Genomic DNA, 16,839 nt, shown 5'->3' on the forward strand with positions numbered 1-16,839 from the left:
GGTTATGATACCAACAATTATTTTGTATCATCAAATGTACAGTGCAACCAACTGTGCAATAGACTCCACCACAGACTTAATCTATTGTGCTACTTCATGGATGAACTACACAGTAGTGCACACGGTCACAAAATATATTCCCACTCTTGATGCTGACAGCCACCAAACAATAGGTTTATTTTTATTGCTTTAACAGCAGGATCTCAAACGTACTTTAAATAACATTCACACACAGTAAAATACAACAAATGTTTAATGAGAAAATGTGTCTCAGCAATAAGAAAATGCCAGACAGAAATTAAGGAAAAAGACAACATCTGCACTACAGTATAACCACCACAGATATTTCATGGTCCTTTGGAAGGAAGGAGCACTGCCAGAGTATTGCCAGCGGAGGGCTATGGGGGTAGAGTATGTCTTTTGTTATGGGTATAATGGGCAGGTCATGGAAACTATTATCAAAAAAATATTTGGCCATAGAATATTAACACACTTCGCATAAAGGACCAGCAAACAGTCTTTGCAAGTTCCTCCCTCTCCTTCAAACCCCCCCCCCCCGGTTTCCCAAAAAGTTGTTGGGATTTGAAATATTTTCCAGCTTCTACCAGAAGTCACGGCGGTGGTACCCGTCTGGGTCACAGTATTTTGTGACCACTACTCTGTTGGCAAATTTGCGTCCTGTGAGTCCTTGCATGGCTTTCTGGCAATCAAAGACTGAAGTGAATTCCACATAAATCTGAAAAGGAGATTAAGAAAACTTGAGTGAAAAATTTAAGTTATGGCAATTCTTCCCTAGTTTCATGTTCACATTTCGTCAAGTTATGCCACTTTTTCTAGAAAACACATTGAAAGCAAACACTGAGGCAAAAAAATATGAGTAGTAAATAAGGAAAGAGCAGCTCCTAGGGGTACTGTCTAAGACAGGGGGAAGGGGGGGGGGGGAGGGGAAGCACAGGTCTTTCTTCAAAATGCCCTCACACACCCCAAGGGATGTCATGCTTCATCATTTGGGCATTTGCCCCTAGTCTGGCCGGCGCTGCAATGCCTGACTGGCTCCCGAAACCGGGGCTCTTTACCGGGGATCTTTTGAAGAAGCCGTATGGGTGGGTGTGAGGGCCAGGTGGTGCACTAGGATGGGGTGGATAAAAAAGGTTTGTGAGCAGTCCTACTAAATTCAAGTTTTAATTATTGAGGTAGCTCCAACCTTATTAAAATTGTGAAGAAGCCCTGTGTAGGAAATAATGTTCCCTAAGGGCTAGTCTTAAGTGAGTGTGGTCAACATGTTTCGTGCCCATCTGCCCCAGAAGGGGTCAATGGCACTTCGTCAGGACCAAATAAGTGTGAATTAAGTGCACCGCCGTATCGCACTAGTTGCTGATTATGGCTGAAGGAGGTTAAAGGAGAACTGGTACTGGGATGTACCAAGACCCCCAATGACCTAATTCCAGCTGACGGGGAGGAACAGAGCAAAATAGTTGCTCCGGAGTGGCAGTAGACGTGCAACTTTGCTGATGTCCTACCCTCGCTCTGGGCCCCATTAAGACTAGCCCTTAGGGAACATTATTTCCTACACAAGGCTTCTTCACAATTTTAATAAGGTTGGAGCTACCTCAATAATTAAAACTTGAATTTAGTAGGACTGCTCACAAACCTTTTTTATCCACCCCACTCCTAGTGCACCACCTGGCCCTCACACCCACACGGCTTCTTCAAAAGATCCGATAAAGAGCCCCGGTTTCGGGAGCCCGTCAGGCATTGCAGCACCGGCCAGACGAGGGGCAAATGCCCAAATGATGAAGCATGACATCCCTTGGGGTGTGTGAGGGCATTTCGAAGAAAGACCGGTGCTTCCCCTCCCCCCCCGTCTTAGACAGTACCCCTAGGAACTGCTCTTTCCTTATTTACTACTTCATTGGGGCCTACGAGCAGGACCTAATAAACTCTGCTCCGCGTCCCTCCTTTTGATCATAAAAAAATATGAGTGCCATCAGCTGCAGATAGCGTAGTAGTCTCCTCCCAGTCCCCATCCTAGATAGTGCTTACCGCATTTGGTCTACCTTGTTGGTTGGGCCAAACCTCTAAACTGCTGCCTACTTGCAGATTAGGACCAGAATCGCCATTACTTATCACCAAGTCAAGAAAAATTAAAGATACAACAGCTGAAAGGTAAAGATAGTACTTAAGAAAAGGTTTTAAATATGACCGCACTAAAACATACCTTGCCACAACCAGGTACCTCAACTCCATCCACGGGACGAGGAATCTCTATGGATTTAACAATGCCATATTTACTGCATTCTTCTCGTACATCCTCCACTATCTCTTCATACTCATCATCGTCTAGGAGTTCTTCAGGTAGCACCATGTTCATGAGGCATAGTACCTCGGTAGGGTGACCACCCATCTGAACCTGTGAACTCATCAAGCCCGGCACCTGCAGCGTCACAGGTGTTTGGTTTATCGTACTCTGCACGAAAAATAAACAAATAAGGGAATCAAAGTGACACTTCCTCCCCTGCTACGTAATTATATGATTAAAGTTTTCTAAGTGAAACACGTTGAAGAACTGTAAACCAAACAATGCTTAGGCAACGCGAGGAAAAGCCAATTATCGACTAAAATCACAGAGTAGCAAGCGTCCATTGAATCTGGTTTCAAAATACAGTACATATACATCATTACCCTTGGTGATGGAACAAAAAAAAAGTAAATTATGCATTAGAAGATACCCACATGGCACAGTAAATTCAACAGCATTACCAAATATCCTGAGAAACTGAAGTGGAAAACGTTACAAAGGAAATGGGGAAGAGGCACTTACTAGAGTAGCATTTTTAGCGCCAACACTTGCTCTTTGAACCAGAAGCTTCTTGTCACCCAGCTGCATGCCGTTTAGTCCAGCTATCGCCTGTACGTTTAGAAAGATCCGATTATTATAGAGTAATGGAGGCACAGCTGACACGACCAAGTTGAGAAGACTTAAGTAGTTGTTCAACCCTCAATGGTACCCTAAATTTCCGATGCACTGTGTGCATGGCTGGAATGTAAGTGCTAAGTCAGTATTTCCAAAGTTTGTGGATAGCTGTAGCCACTAGAGGTTGCCCCAAGAGACCGTAGCGTTAAGTATTAAGACTGGTCATGCAATCCCTATAACACCACAGGTCGCTCCCGTAGAAACAGCACAAGATCATCTCATGCATGTGGAATTTAAACCACAAATTTGGGTTACCCTCCGTTTCGGCTATGCGTTATGTTCAGGGTTCCTAACGGTACCATGACTCCACTATGCCCTTTACACAGGTGAAGGTGGGCTTATGGTACAGCAATCAAGAACCGATTAATAGATTAGGTTTAAAAAAGTAGCGCAATACAAGTTACCAGTCCCAAATACCCATATTTCGTACTGGAGGGCAGGCAAAAGAAACGCAGCTTTTGAAAATCACCAATGTGTGGGATCTGAAGGTTGCCGAACTAAGCAAACCTTAAGCTGTGCGTACACCCACTGTACTAGGAGTTGGTTTTAAAACAAGAAATACATAAAATATACTTGCATTTTACAACTAGCGCTGGGGCAGACCAAGCAGTATCAGCCTCTTCCTCCTCCTCCCGCTATAACAAAAAGCACAGCGGGAAGAAGAGAGAATCCATTATAGTGAGGGTTTGAAAATAAATCTGTATATAGGCCTTAAACTACAGTAGACACACAGTAGCAAAACGCTCAAAGCAGCCTTTACAAGGGGAAGCGAGGCAGTTTATGGTCACACCCACGGGGTATTAAGTCTGCAGCTATCCTGACTTAAAACTTTACACAACCTCGTGTGATCGGGGCCAAACTCACGTGCCATTTGAAATGCAGGCTAGTGTGTGCCTTCCATCAAGTAGACTTTCACCAATCATTGGCTTGAATCCCAAAACATTGGGAGAAAACAAAATGGCGTTAGAAACTCCTACCTGGTCTGTGACGTTAATATCAACGTACTCGCAGAAGGCATATCCCTTTGACAACCCAGTAGCACTGTCTTTCACCAAGTTGAACGCTTTCAGAGGCCCAAAAGAAGTGAGAAGCTCTTTGACCTAGAAAAAAAAGGCAGTCAAAAACGAACTTCGTGAAAAGCATACTTACCCAAGACAAGTACTCTAAATTCTGAAGAGTATGATTAAATACTGCGATATTACTCCTGCGATACACATTTCACCCCCAATATTGGCACAACCTTAAAACATTCCTCAACGCCAGCTTCAGAGACTTCAAAGTGGCGACTTGAAACTGATATAGCAAGGAAGCTACTAGGCCATGAGCCAACACCACCACAATGCAGAAGACCAAAGAACGCAGAAGTACACTCAACTAATAGTTCAACATGAATGAAGCAAGGAACTCCCTACTGAACTCCGGTCAGAGCAGCCACTTGTCCCCCACAAGTTGTGCACTTCGGACTGCATGTCACGTAGGGAGGGTGGGGGTCAAAAGGCCTGCAAAATTGCTGCCAAACGCTTGCATACCTGCAATGTATTTACACCATTAGCAGTAATATACAAAGGACTTAGATTGGTGCGAAAACAGGTGACGGGGCAGGCACAGGCATGTAGGACTACCATGCCCCCACTTGCCTTATAAAGGCCTGCAACTCGAACTGCAGAGGCCTGTGCCTCTGCCCGAAATAGAGCAATTACCCATCCAGCGTATTGTACAGCCACCACAGGGAGGTCAAACCTTTCTTATGACCGGCATAAAGGAAACCTGCCTCGGAGCTACGCTTGTGGTAGGCAATAATAGCTCAATTGTTCCCCGCATTGATCCAGGCCAAGCGAGGCGCAGGAGCCGAATCCCAGAGGGGGGCGGGCTGGATGGCAAGAGGCTGAAGAAATTGCCCCATGCAGGCCAGGGACTCACTGCATAAAACACCGACGCTGCCTGCAGGCACAGAGTGCGACGCACCACGAGCACAGCGTGCCCCAGCGGGAGAACCATTTAAAATCTCCCTAGGGTGGCCAGAGATCACCATGCTGCCCAGGAAACACCGGTATACTGATGGAGGGGGGGGGGGGGGGGGGGGGGGGGGGGGACACCGGGACACGGTCCACCCCCAGGGGCAACCTGGAAGGCCCCACAATAGAACCCCCCGCCCTCCCCACACCAAGGGAGACCTAACAAGCATTTACAATGCAATGGTCTCGGCATTGGTAAAGTTAGAGCTATTGGCATTGCTCATGACATTTTTGTTTTTAACACATTTAAAGAAACAGCATTATTTACAATGTCAATAGCTTAATCACTCAAATGCGAGACCTTTTGCATTTGCACTCACACACACAGCCACCCACACAGAGCCACCCACCCACACAGAGGCACCCACACACACGGAGCCACTCACATAAAGCAACCCACACACAAATAGAGCCACCCACACACACACACAGCCACATACACAGAGCCACACACACAGTGGCTTCCACAAACCTTCCAGCACCTGTGACGAGATTAGCAATAAATCAGCATTTAACAGTGTTTAAGGCTCGAGAAACGAAGGAGTTAAATGCCAACATCAGAAGGAAATAAAAAGAGAACTTCAGCACTAAAGATAAAGCGTGCAGGAGCTGCTGAGGGTGCTGCGTAGGATGGACAGTGGAAATGTACACCACCAGCAGGCACTGGCTGCACGCTTCGATGGGGAGTGGCTGTTTACCTTCTCAAAACTCACGGCTTCCCAGAGGACTCCTCTAGGGGCGTCTTACTAGTAGTGCATCACTCCTTGTCGCTTCCCGCCCTCTCTCCCTTTCCATGGCGTGACACTCTTCCCACCCTCTCTCCCTTTCCATGGCGTGACACACGGAAACTGCAAGCCATCTTCCCTTTTCGCCTCCTTACACAAGACACCCATCTCCTTAGCGCTCACACATCAACAAACCGCCCCTCCTCTAACCACAGCGCTTCACATATTACTAACAACGCCTGGCCACAGCATAGCCCGCCTCCTCTACTATTACACGCACACTGCGAGCTCCACCCCCAGCGAATACATCACAAGCCATTGCCCACCCACATCTCTAAATATTACTGGCACTGACAGCCCTTTTAATAGTTGTAAATTACTAATTTATATGCAGACCTTTGTGAGTGACGCCCATAAAAGACAATTAGGACATCAAGCGCAGAGGGCCTGGAAATGGCATCAATCCAAATTCGGGTAGGGATGGGTTGTTTTTCGTTTTTTTTGTCTACGGAATGTAATGCAAGCACAAAATAGGCTGTAATAAAGGAATTGAAAGTTGTCCAGGGTTTGCAACATTTCTAAAACCCTTGTCTAAGGTCACTACAGGGCTTTTTCTCATCACGGACACCATTTTCCAACCCACTGCTCGCCACACACCAGAACTCAGTTGCCACATGACAATTTGTTTTTCGAAAAAAAATCTGGTGAAAGGTTCTCTCCTCTTGCCATTGGCTGGAGGAGATAATTAGAAAAGTTGGAAAAAACACGCCCCCGAATCCGAAAAGGACGGGGCCTGTTCGGAGTGACGGACCTCTTCTCCAATGGCTGGCCAGCATTCAAGAGGCCAGCCAATGGAGAACAGGGGAGAAGAGGGGCGGGTTCAAGCCCCTCTTCTCCAAGTCATTAAATCTCGGACCGAGACTGCGCAAGTTCAGCCTTCGAGCCGAGACCTAAAAAGGTGAGCATGTCAGCAGATGAAGCTGTGATTGACAGGCACCGAATCTACACAAAGTTTTAGTTCTTTCCGAAGTACACAAGCAAGACACGGATAGCTAATACAGGGAGGTGCTTCATGTTACTATGCTACAAGATCCTTACCATGTGAAGCAGTAAGGGAACCAAAAAACGAAAGCAAGGGCTGTTTAATTCCTAATTGTACCACAATCTGATCTAGAATACTGCAACATTAGTTGCAACAGTACCCCAAAGAAGAGATTCCATTCATCTAAAATGGATGTTTAGTACGTAATTTTGCCCATGGGCGCTAACATTTAGACTTCTTTAAGCTTGCGATCCAATAACGAATACCGTATTTATCAGATACAAAAAGGCTACCAGCCTCGCTATGACCTGCTCATAGTGCTGCTCATTACAAGTTTTTTTTTTTTCAATTGAGGAAACAAAGCCCTGAGCTTAGTGGACCCTTTAAAAGGTTGTGCATATTAGAAGTTGAAGAGAAAGACTACATAACAGAAAAGTAACTTTTTCGCCTGTTTTGAGTGGGGTAGTTTAAGGTTTCCGGGCCGGGGAAGACATGGCTTGGCAGTTCGGGCTGGAAGTTCCCATGAGGCACAGGGTCAGACCGATTTGCATATAGCCATGTCTGAACTGGGGTGGTGGAGTGAGCTAAAGATGGAATAAACCCAGATCAGTTGACTGGGGGGGGAGAGTGTTTGATTTGCTGAAACGCTCTGTCCATCATCCCCTTTGGTATTGCTTCAGTCTACAGTGGCGCAGTCTTTTCATGGGGAAACTGAATTGTGTCTGCGGGACAGCACAACTGGCTCAATTCTCGTTAATGTGCGAGGAGGGGACCATCATAGTGGATTCAGTTTGCTTTAAGGCAGGTGTAGGGAATCTATTCACATGTGTGGACATCCATTTGTTTCTGCAGTATTTTAATTTTACTTCAAATCACGCATTTAGCACATTAAAGTGTAGCACACCGGAGATGCCTATTGTGCGGAGGATCCCCAATAAGAAGAGCCGGGAACTCAATACCAACTTGAGGTGACCAGAATATCCAGTGTACAGAGAAAAACAAGTATAGCAGATGTTAGAAATTATGGTTACCTGGTCATCATTCAGATAGTTGGGTAAACCTCCAATAAACAGCTTGTGTGCAGAGTCTGGCACCACAGTAGATACCACACCTGTAGGAAAGACTTGGGTTAGATTGAAGTACCACTTATTTGCTGGCTAGTTGTGTGCGCAAGTATCCAGCATGCTATAACAGGAACACGATAAACAAAATACTACTTAATTATTGACACAGACATGCATTTTGTGGTTAGTCTTACCTGGTACGTATACCGAAGGGTTCTCAGACATGCCAGGGAGTGGCTGATAATCGTGTGGTCGACGGATCTTTAAAGACTGCCCCTGGAAAATGATGCCATCAAAAGCCATGGCCTGTGTCGTTTCATCCACCGAGCGGAACTGCAAGAGGGAGAAACGTCTCAGTCCCTCCAAGACACACAACGTTGCACGGCAAAAAAAACGTGAGGTGTACTTAAAGGACCTTAAACGAATTAACGAGTTTATGCTACAACTCAAACTCGACACCATTGCACGTGGATAATCAACAGCAATGATAGTTATTATACAACCGTCAACCAAGATTGCGGCTGGAAACAGGATAGTGACCCGAGGACAATCCCAGAAGAGGTGTCACTGCCCATTCAATACCAACTCAAGTCATTCTCAAAATCTACATTACTACTGGGTTGGGATCTCCCCCGCTCGCCAAAACTTGCTCTGTTGCATGTTATGGAGGGGATAGGATGTAACATTCACAGACGCCACTTACTGCAGTTAGGCCTTACTTTGGCGAAAAGGGATATAGCAAGGGCATGGAAGGCACCGAGGGCCCCCTCAGTAGACTGGTGGAAAATGGATTGGACTTCTGTATGGGCCTGGAGAAACCCATCTTCATTGCCAGGGGGTGCTCACACAAACACTTTAAGATCTGGAAGAGGTGGGCTGACTATCGTGGACTGCTGCTGGAGCCGGTCTCGGTGGCAAGGGACCCCCATCTGACATGATTCCTCTACCACTGGTAGGATTTAGGGGGGTACTGTGTGGTTTGGAATTCCAATGGATAGACCGTTGTACTATCATAATGGTTCTGCCTAAGCATGGATGTTCAGGGCGATCTGAGGGGGGGGGGGGTGTTAGATTTTAATTTTATTGCTCTTCATTTTCCTGGATCTTAAGATGATAATGGCAAAGTCAGGCTATGCTTTGTGCAGTTGCCTCTGGGGTAGAGCCCTGCTATAAATGTGTAACTTGACAATTAAAATCTGTCAAAAATAAAAGATACATTACTAGGAAAGGTATTGGAGAAGCAAATTGGGCAATGTGCGATTCCCCGCAAATGATTCCTACGGGATCTTTACCACCACAGGCAGTAAAATAGAGATGGATGCTTCTTGCTGTTCTACAGAAATCCTCACGCCCAGAAAGAGCGAGATGGATCAAAAATAGGAGTAGAACATTCCAGTATCGAAGTTATGCTGGATCCCATCATTAGTAAAGAGGAAACTAAGGCCACTGTGATACAGGCATGAATGAAGTCACATGCAGCCCCAACCCCCTTTTCGAAAAGTGCACCTTCTATAAAACCATGCCGAGATCGCTTATGTGGTAGGGGTGGGTGTGAAGGTAAAGAGACTAAGACAAGACGTAGAATATATCACGAATTAGAATCTCACCTCCAGGAAAGCAAAGTTTTTGTCTTGGTTTATTTGGACAGCCAGCACAGGGTTTCCTGGGGCCTGCGTCAGACCTCCAAGGCGCATCTGGGCGTTGAAGAAATCCATCATGGCTTCCTGCAGAGGAGGCAGAAAATGAAGAAGGAAACACAAAATAACACAAACATGATATAGGGTTTATGTGGCACCAACCCGCTGAAATATATAGCAAAGAGCAGGCTTAAAATCTAGATGCTCCTACTTGCCTTGGACGATGGCAGCAAACTTATTTTGCTACGAAGGGATTTCAGCCCCACAATTCACTTAAAAAAGAAATGGAAACAACTCTTTGATCTTTGTTTTTATTAAGCGGGAGTCAATTTTATTTGTATACTTTCCATTTTTAAAGAAAAATCTAACACCAATTGACCTTTGATCGCTAGCTGCAAAAGAAGCTTATGGTCAAATAAACACATTAGTCAGCCATGTAATTTTGGAATGGGTTATCCTGATGAAGTCCATTACATGGTTATTTCCAGGTGACCACGAAAAGGAACAACTAGCACCCACCCTCACAAGCCACCATGGGCGGGAGAGGTGCAAACAAACCCACAACCAGTTTAGAAGCCTAGATCAAAGGGAACCGTCCAATCAGTCTAGCAGTAACATCACCCCCTAAAATTTACTGCACGATTAAATATATACTCTGTTAAATCCTGAATCCCTACGTCCCCTTATTGTGCAGAGGTATTTGCACTCAATTGCCCCGACAGACTGCCTCTTGACCTACTAAAAGTACATTTTCTATGTTATGCACACTATTTACGATCAGAGCTTTTCTGTTTAATCTATCTTGCACAACTTTTAAAGGTGGCGGTAAGACTCACTCAGTGAATGAAGCCTTGACAATCTAGCCATGGCGGTTTTATTATTTGAACGGCTGCCATTACACAGAAATAGTTTACAGAGAGTTGAGGTGTAAAAGCTGAAAGCAGCTGCGGAGTTGCACAGCTCGATTCCAACAGGTGACAGCGGGTTCAAACAAAAGGACACAATAATAGAGCTTCAGTGCACCAAGCTTAATTAAAATGCAACAGCTTGGATTCCAAAGAAGATTCCATTTACTCGTGTCTATACCCATCAAATTCTGGGGCAGAAATAAATAGCCTGTTCATCTGAAACAAGCACCGCTAGAGGAGAGTGAAACACGGACAGAATCCTGGTGGAACTAACTGAACGGCCACAAAACCTGAAATATAAGATACGAGGAGCTGAAAATGGGGGAAAAAGGTAGTTAGTTTTGTGACCAGGTTCCAATGCAATCTTTACTATACACCTACTGCACACAAAGCTTCTCGGTAGGAGAGAACGGAGGACGGCATAGGGAAACCACGGGTACCTCAGTGATTCCGAAGGGGATATTTCCAACGTAGAGTCGGCGGGCCTGCCTGGTCATCTGGCTGCCGACGACGGGCACAGGGGTAGGGGTCACGGCCAGTCCATCTGGGGTCATGGTCGGAAGGAGAGCTGTTGCTGGAATCTGACCCGCGGCTAGGAGAGAGAAACACCAATCCAAACATTCAAAACAAACACTATCCCTGTACCAGAGGTGGATACGATTCGCCGAAGGAAGCAAGACAAGAGAAAACCTGTTATAAAGAAAAAGACTATGGACCAAGAGAAGCAAGTTTTTTTCCAAATATCAAAAGGGTTCATACACACAAAACATGGGTGTAGCGTGAATACAAAATGAATACCAGAGGATTGCTCCAGTTGCTTGTGTGTATGTCTGTACAGTGTGTATATATACACAGACACTCCACCACCGAGTTGCGGTTTGCTAGGGGAGGGTTTAAGGAGCCCAATTGAACTGCAAATATGCTTAAACGTTACATCCATAGACACATACTAAAGCCCACCAATGACGACATCCAATAGATGCCTAAAGGGAACTAGCTAATTGTGGTAGTGTACATACATGCACGTACATCTATACAACAAGCGATTTGGTATGTTGGTGTGGAATGCTCGTTAAGATATATACCTTGCATGGCTTTATACTGCATTGGTGTGATGTGTTCAAACCCAGGAGGTGGGACATCCCAGTACTTGCGGATCTTCTTTTTCTTCTCATGCCTGGGAGACCTGCTGTGAACAGGAGAAAGAATAAAGACTTGCAGTGGCTGAGACAGAAATAGCGAAATTTGTGAAAGCACCCAACTATGTCAGGAGCCCGGAATTGGTATGCTAACCTCTTATCAAACGAAGGCTGTATGTGTTCTACAAGGTTATCCCTAGACAAAAATCGATAAGGAGTAAAACGAGTGGTTAATCAATTTTCCATTGTGGCTCACACAACATACATCACAAAGGAATAAGCAGTCTTTAACAAAGCAATTAAAACGTACAGGTAGAATGCACAAGATTTATGGCAAAGCAAGTATGTGAATGTTTACTGACCAAAAAAAAGTATGTAACAGACTTATAAAAGATATGGAAATAAACACGGTGGTCTCGCCCTTTCACTGGTCTAAGCCAACGAACGGCAGCCCCATACCTGCGACGTCTTCGGTCCCGGGAGCCGCTACGCTGGTCTCTGCCACGCCTATCCCTACTGCGGCTACGACGCTTTCGATCACGGCTCCTAGAGCGACTATGACTTCGTTTTCTGTGACGGTTCTCCTTGTCACGTTCTATAAAGTGAAAACAATGATTTAGTTTCAAACAAAAAGCAACGTGGTGACTATGAGCAAGATGAGGTAGGTCGGATGAACTTAAGAGGCTCCCATTGGTTTTCCGAATATGTATGCAATATGGTACCCCTTGCACTAAACGCACTTGCACTTTTTTACATCTGCCTATGAGGTCCAACGCGTGAGTAATCTCCGTGTAATTCTGTCCAAGTTTCTTTCTACCTGCATGAAGAATTATCAATGAATTGTTTTTTTTTTTTATAAATCATAGTTTGTAGCGGCCAGTCTAGCTGATGAATCCACCCAATAGTAATTCGGACGTTGCACTTATAACGCGTTAACGCTATGCTCCCAACTATGTATCATTACAAAAAACACGCTTGCACTTTTAAGTAACCTTCGTAGGGTTCTATTATGTGCGAGCTTCTTATTCGGCTAACTCGCCACCCTACGTCCCAATTTTACCCGTTTATGAAGTGGATATATTTTAATCCGTCAGTTAACATTGATCTGCAGAAATAATTATGGCAATACATGCGCTTGTAAATACACTGTTTTGTACTTCGCTGCACTTAGATGGTGGTAATGACCGAAGTTCTGACAAACTGCCTTGCATAAAATTCGCCAATCAGAGAGCGCACCAGCAACCGTACTGCTTTGCCAGACTAATATAAAGAGTAGTCGTGCATTCATCCGGTTTCCACAGTAAACCTCGGTGCTCATCTCAAAACGCAATTTGCCTCAGTGGCATTAAATGCATTGTAAACACAACCCAATGTTTTCAGACCACATACCTTCAAGGAACTATCGCTATTCGGTCCACATAACACATTACAGTGTTTAAAATGTATCTTAACGAGTGTGTTATGGAAGGATCTAAAATATATTCATTATATACTAATAAAAGTGGCTAGTTTTATTACCACCTCAGAGCCTGTACCCTTAACCCGTGGAAAGTTCAGGGCAAAAACACTGTTCATGTGCTCGCTAGTACAGTCCAAATGTCATGTGCAGGGACGCGCCTGGTGAAAGGGTGGAAAAAAGGTGAAAGACCGGGGCACAACTCTAGCATCAGTGCTCCCCCGCGGTGCTAAAAGCAGTACGCTTAGAGTGGAGGGGCGGCTGGGTGATTGCTGGTTAAAGGGAACGGGGCGAACAATAAGACATCCTGTCGGTCAAGTACGTGCGCTTGACCACGGTGTACACTAATACATTTTTTTTTAAAACGCATCTCGTGCCCCATGACCAATATTCGTTCACGGATACCATGGTCAGTAGTCTCTGCAGCGTGCGTAATTAGTAGGAAGTACTGGGAAAACCGCCCCCAAAACTACTCGAGCACAGGCTTTAGGCCTAGAGCGTCCTCCATTTTCCTGTGATACGCCGCTGCGCGCATCGATTTTCGGGGCCGCTTAAGTACCCCCCCTCTACCAGGCGCACCTCACCTTGTTTGTTTTCGTTCAGTTGCCGCTCAAACTCGTCGAACTCGGACATGTTGGTTACCCTGATGGTGGTGGTGGTGGCGCCGCTGCCGGGGGCTTCTTTCGACCCCTCCTGCCGTAGCCAAGGAAAGAGAAGACGGGGATCCGAACGATTATCTCCTGCAAAAAAAGAGGCGGTATGAGGGCGAGTCCGCCCGCCCCGCAAATCTCAACAGCCAATCATGTACCGCACTGAAGAAGGCAACCACTGAGGATAAGCTGTAACATTTGCGGCCAATCAAAAACAAAAATTGCGAGCAAAATAAACCAATCAACGGAGCAGTCTTCGCTCCACGCCACTGACGATATGTTCTACGCGCTAGTTACGTAGAGGCAGTCGTGAGGCTATACATACGCACATATAAAAATGTTTAAAATATAAATAGACCTTAATGTCCAGCTTGACAAAATATAACAAAAAGGGTTCAGGACGAGAAAAAACGCCCCAGCTGTGGGGAAGAAGTTAATTAAATAGCCAATAAAATAAGACCATAGTTGGGTCTACACGATGCCTCCGAAAATTAGCGCGAGACAAAGAACACCCCAAAAAAAACAGGAGGTATCGCGTGAGCTTATTCCCACGCTGAACGCAAATCGTCCACCGAACCCGTGGAGCGGCTGACCGGTAGAAACGCGACGGAATATTGTACAGCAGCCACCCACCGACTGCTGGGATCAGGGGAAAGGAACTAAAGGGAGACTGACGAAGAATCTGGCCCTCTGACTCCCACCCCCTAGGCACGTCACTTCCTGGTGGCGAGCGCACACTAGAAAGTTTGTTGCCAGGGCAAACCTTTCCCGTGGTTTATCGAACACTCAATATGGCCGCTTCCATACCCTTAAGTAGTTAGTCGAATCGAAAGATGCAGACGTACGCCTCTACCGGTCACGAACAGGGCAGCCATTTTGAAAGCAAATTGAATTCTATTTACTAACGTACTCTAATGTCATTGAATAACTTTAAAACCCTTTTCAGTGCGTGTGTATACATTTGTTCATTCTTAACGGGACTAAAAATCCAAGAATCAGAATCGAATAGCAGTACTACGTTTTGTGGTATGCAACGGCGGGAAAGACGATAAAGAGGTCAACACAGGTTTATTATTAATTACAGCTTGCAAATGTAATAAGCCAAAAGAGGCGACCACATGGAGCTCCACTGCAAACTGCCGTCTGGTGAGTCCTTCTAGACAAGAATGACTCTCAGGACAACAATAGAACCACGTCACGGAAAACAGATACGTAAAAGAAAAGTAACCCACGAATATAGCTTCTCCCTTTTATAGCGAGGTTGCTGTAGTGGTAAATGTACTGATGTATTTTGTTAGACCTGGCACATTGGCGTGAGTCTCCCTTCCACTTTTTGTCGTTGTGCCTCTTGTGTTTTGCTGGTGTTAGCTGCTCAGAGCACTGTGCCACTGCCAACCAGTGCCACAGTGCAAGTGCTCCCTATTTAAAATGTATATTGAAGTGTGGCGCCAAAGAACGACTTCTTACACCAAATCAGCTTGTTCATATATTAATTATTTATTATCGAACAGCTGAAGAAACGGTGACATGAACTCAAAGATCAAGCACGCACGCTTGCCGCAGGGAAAAAGGTGCCGCCCAGCCAGTGACGTGAAATAAATACCACCCCCACATTCCAACATGACGTGAGCGTGTTTAGCCAATCAGATTACAGTGACTTTAGTGTAATCTGATTGGTTCTTGTTAGACCTGTCAGCCCTTTGGCAGTTCCCTCCTCACTTTATTATTTTTGTCCTTTTTCCCCTTCTCATTTTTTCTGTCTACTAAACTTTTTGGGGTGCTGATGTAGAGGTTCTGGGCGCCTTTTCCTCCTCACATGAGGAAAAGGCGCAAGGTGCTCCACTGAGGTAGATTGGGGGAAGGTAGGATTCACAAAATGGTGGCTCCAACTGTCACCTCAGCACCTGGGCCATGACTGCCATGAGAGGTTCCGGAACCTTCTGGGCCCCTCTGGCAAGTCAGGCCCAAGGTGATAAATAGAGGTGGCAGGGGGGCAGCCATTTTAGGTTAGTGTGAGGCAGTAGGCTAGTCAGGAGTAAGGCACGTGAGTGGGGAGGTGGCTGCGCTGGACAAGGAGTGGACAGATCTCAGGATTTGCCAGGGCATCTTCGTCAGTGACACCACCCTCGACCACCTGACCGGTCCCTGAACGCAGCCGGGACTTGGAGATCCCCGTACCAGAGAAAGTCTCAAGGTGGTTTGAACCCCTGATTCACTGGACCTGGAAGTGAAGCAACGCCTGGGGCTGCCTACTCCCCGAATCCATTGTTACCTGGGATTGCAGGACGGGCTGGTTGTGGCCAAACCCCTTTGACCGATAGAAGAGGTGATCGTGCTCAAGCCCCAAGAGACTATCTGGCCTCTGTCTGCCCCCGTGTGGGATTCGGCACCCATTAACTACCGCCCTTTTTTGTTGACCTGGGGTGTGAGGAGTGGGACGCAGCCGTGAGGAGGACTGGGCCATATTGTCTAACTTCCCCGAAGCCTCATTACCCCGTAATCTAACCAGGTCGAGTCCCTACCTGTAATGGACCCCATCGCCCTGATCGAGTGGCCGGTGTTCCGCTGAATGGACTTGCGAAGCCTGAGGGGCATGAAGAGGTGAGGGGCCGGGAGTCAGCGACCCCGTTGAGGCTCCAGCGAGAGTTACTTCAGGAAATCGTAGCGGAGGGGGCGGGCCTGGCCTGGAGGCCGCCGTCCTCGCATCACGTGAGGAGGGCCCGAAGCGCCGCCCTTCGCCAAGAAGAGTGAGGAAGTCTGCGCTCTGTGTTGGTGTTCAGGGGGGAGTGCAAGGAACATCCAGGGCCCCAACTCAAGTTACCGCGACTGGCTGGTAGCGAAGCCGTAGCGGAGGGAGCACTGGTCCCACAGTTGTGAGGGACAACCTGTAGAAGCTCCCGGAGGTTTGCCGTATAAAAGGGGAAGGATTCCTCGATAAGGATCAGACCCGACGCTCACGGTGTGAGGGGACAGCAGCTCTCATACCGGTAGAACACCGGGAGCGGAGGACATCGAGACTGGACCGTAAGCTGGGCTTGGTGCAGAGGGGAGGGGGAGAGCGAGTTCTGTGAGGTTCACAGCTGACTGCAGGGGGAGTCATAAATATTCCTGCTGATTTGATTTTCTTGAAAGCTAAGACCTCGAGGAGATTAGAGCCTAAGTGGTTGTAAAGAAATGCACGGTTGTAATGGTTATTAATCTCTAGTTGCCAGGACTGTTACCAGGGCCA

The 16,839-nt window shown here is 46.4% G+C and overlaps 1 protein-coding gene across 7 annotated transcripts; it reads right to left on the bottom strand.

Moving 5' to 3' along the window:
• Window positions 1-235: 235 nt before the first annotated feature.
• U2AF2 (U2 small nuclear RNA auxiliary factor 2) lies at window positions 236-14,327 on the bottom strand. 7 transcript variants are annotated; one of them, XM_085616576.1, is made up of 12 exons: window positions 13,545-14,327; window positions 11,964-12,099; window positions 11,659-11,700; window positions 11,451-11,554; window positions 10,806-10,957; window positions 9,428-9,544; window positions 8,015-8,153; window positions 7,788-7,867; window positions 3,952-4,074; window positions 2,822-2,908; window positions 2,219-2,467; window positions 236-736 (listed from the first exon to the last, which is right to left on the bottom strand). In XM_085616576.1, the coding sequence occupies exons 1-12, from the start codon at window positions 13,591-13,593 to the stop codon at window positions 602-604; spliced, it is 1,413 nt and encodes a 470-aa protein (XP_085472702.1). In that variant the 5' UTR covers window positions 13,594-14,327; the 3' UTR covers window positions 236-601. The 7 variants fall into 7 exon arrangements, with proteins under 7 accessions (XP_085472702.1, XP_085472701.1, XP_085472704.1 ...); XM_085616575.1 differs by having other exon boundaries at window positions 2,822-2,907; window positions 3,948-4,074; window positions 13,545-14,325; XM_085616578.1 differs by having other exon boundaries at window positions 11,451-11,551; window positions 13,545-14,313.
• Between the last annotated feature and the right edge of the window lie 2,512 nt (window positions 14,328-16,839).

The sequence above is a fragment of the Triturus cristatus genome, chromosome 7, assembly GCF_964204655.1.
Source record: "Triturus cristatus chromosome 7, aTriCri1.1, whole genome shotgun sequence".
NCBI lineage: Eukaryota > Metazoa > Chordata > Amphibia > Caudata > Salamandridae > Triturus > Triturus cristatus.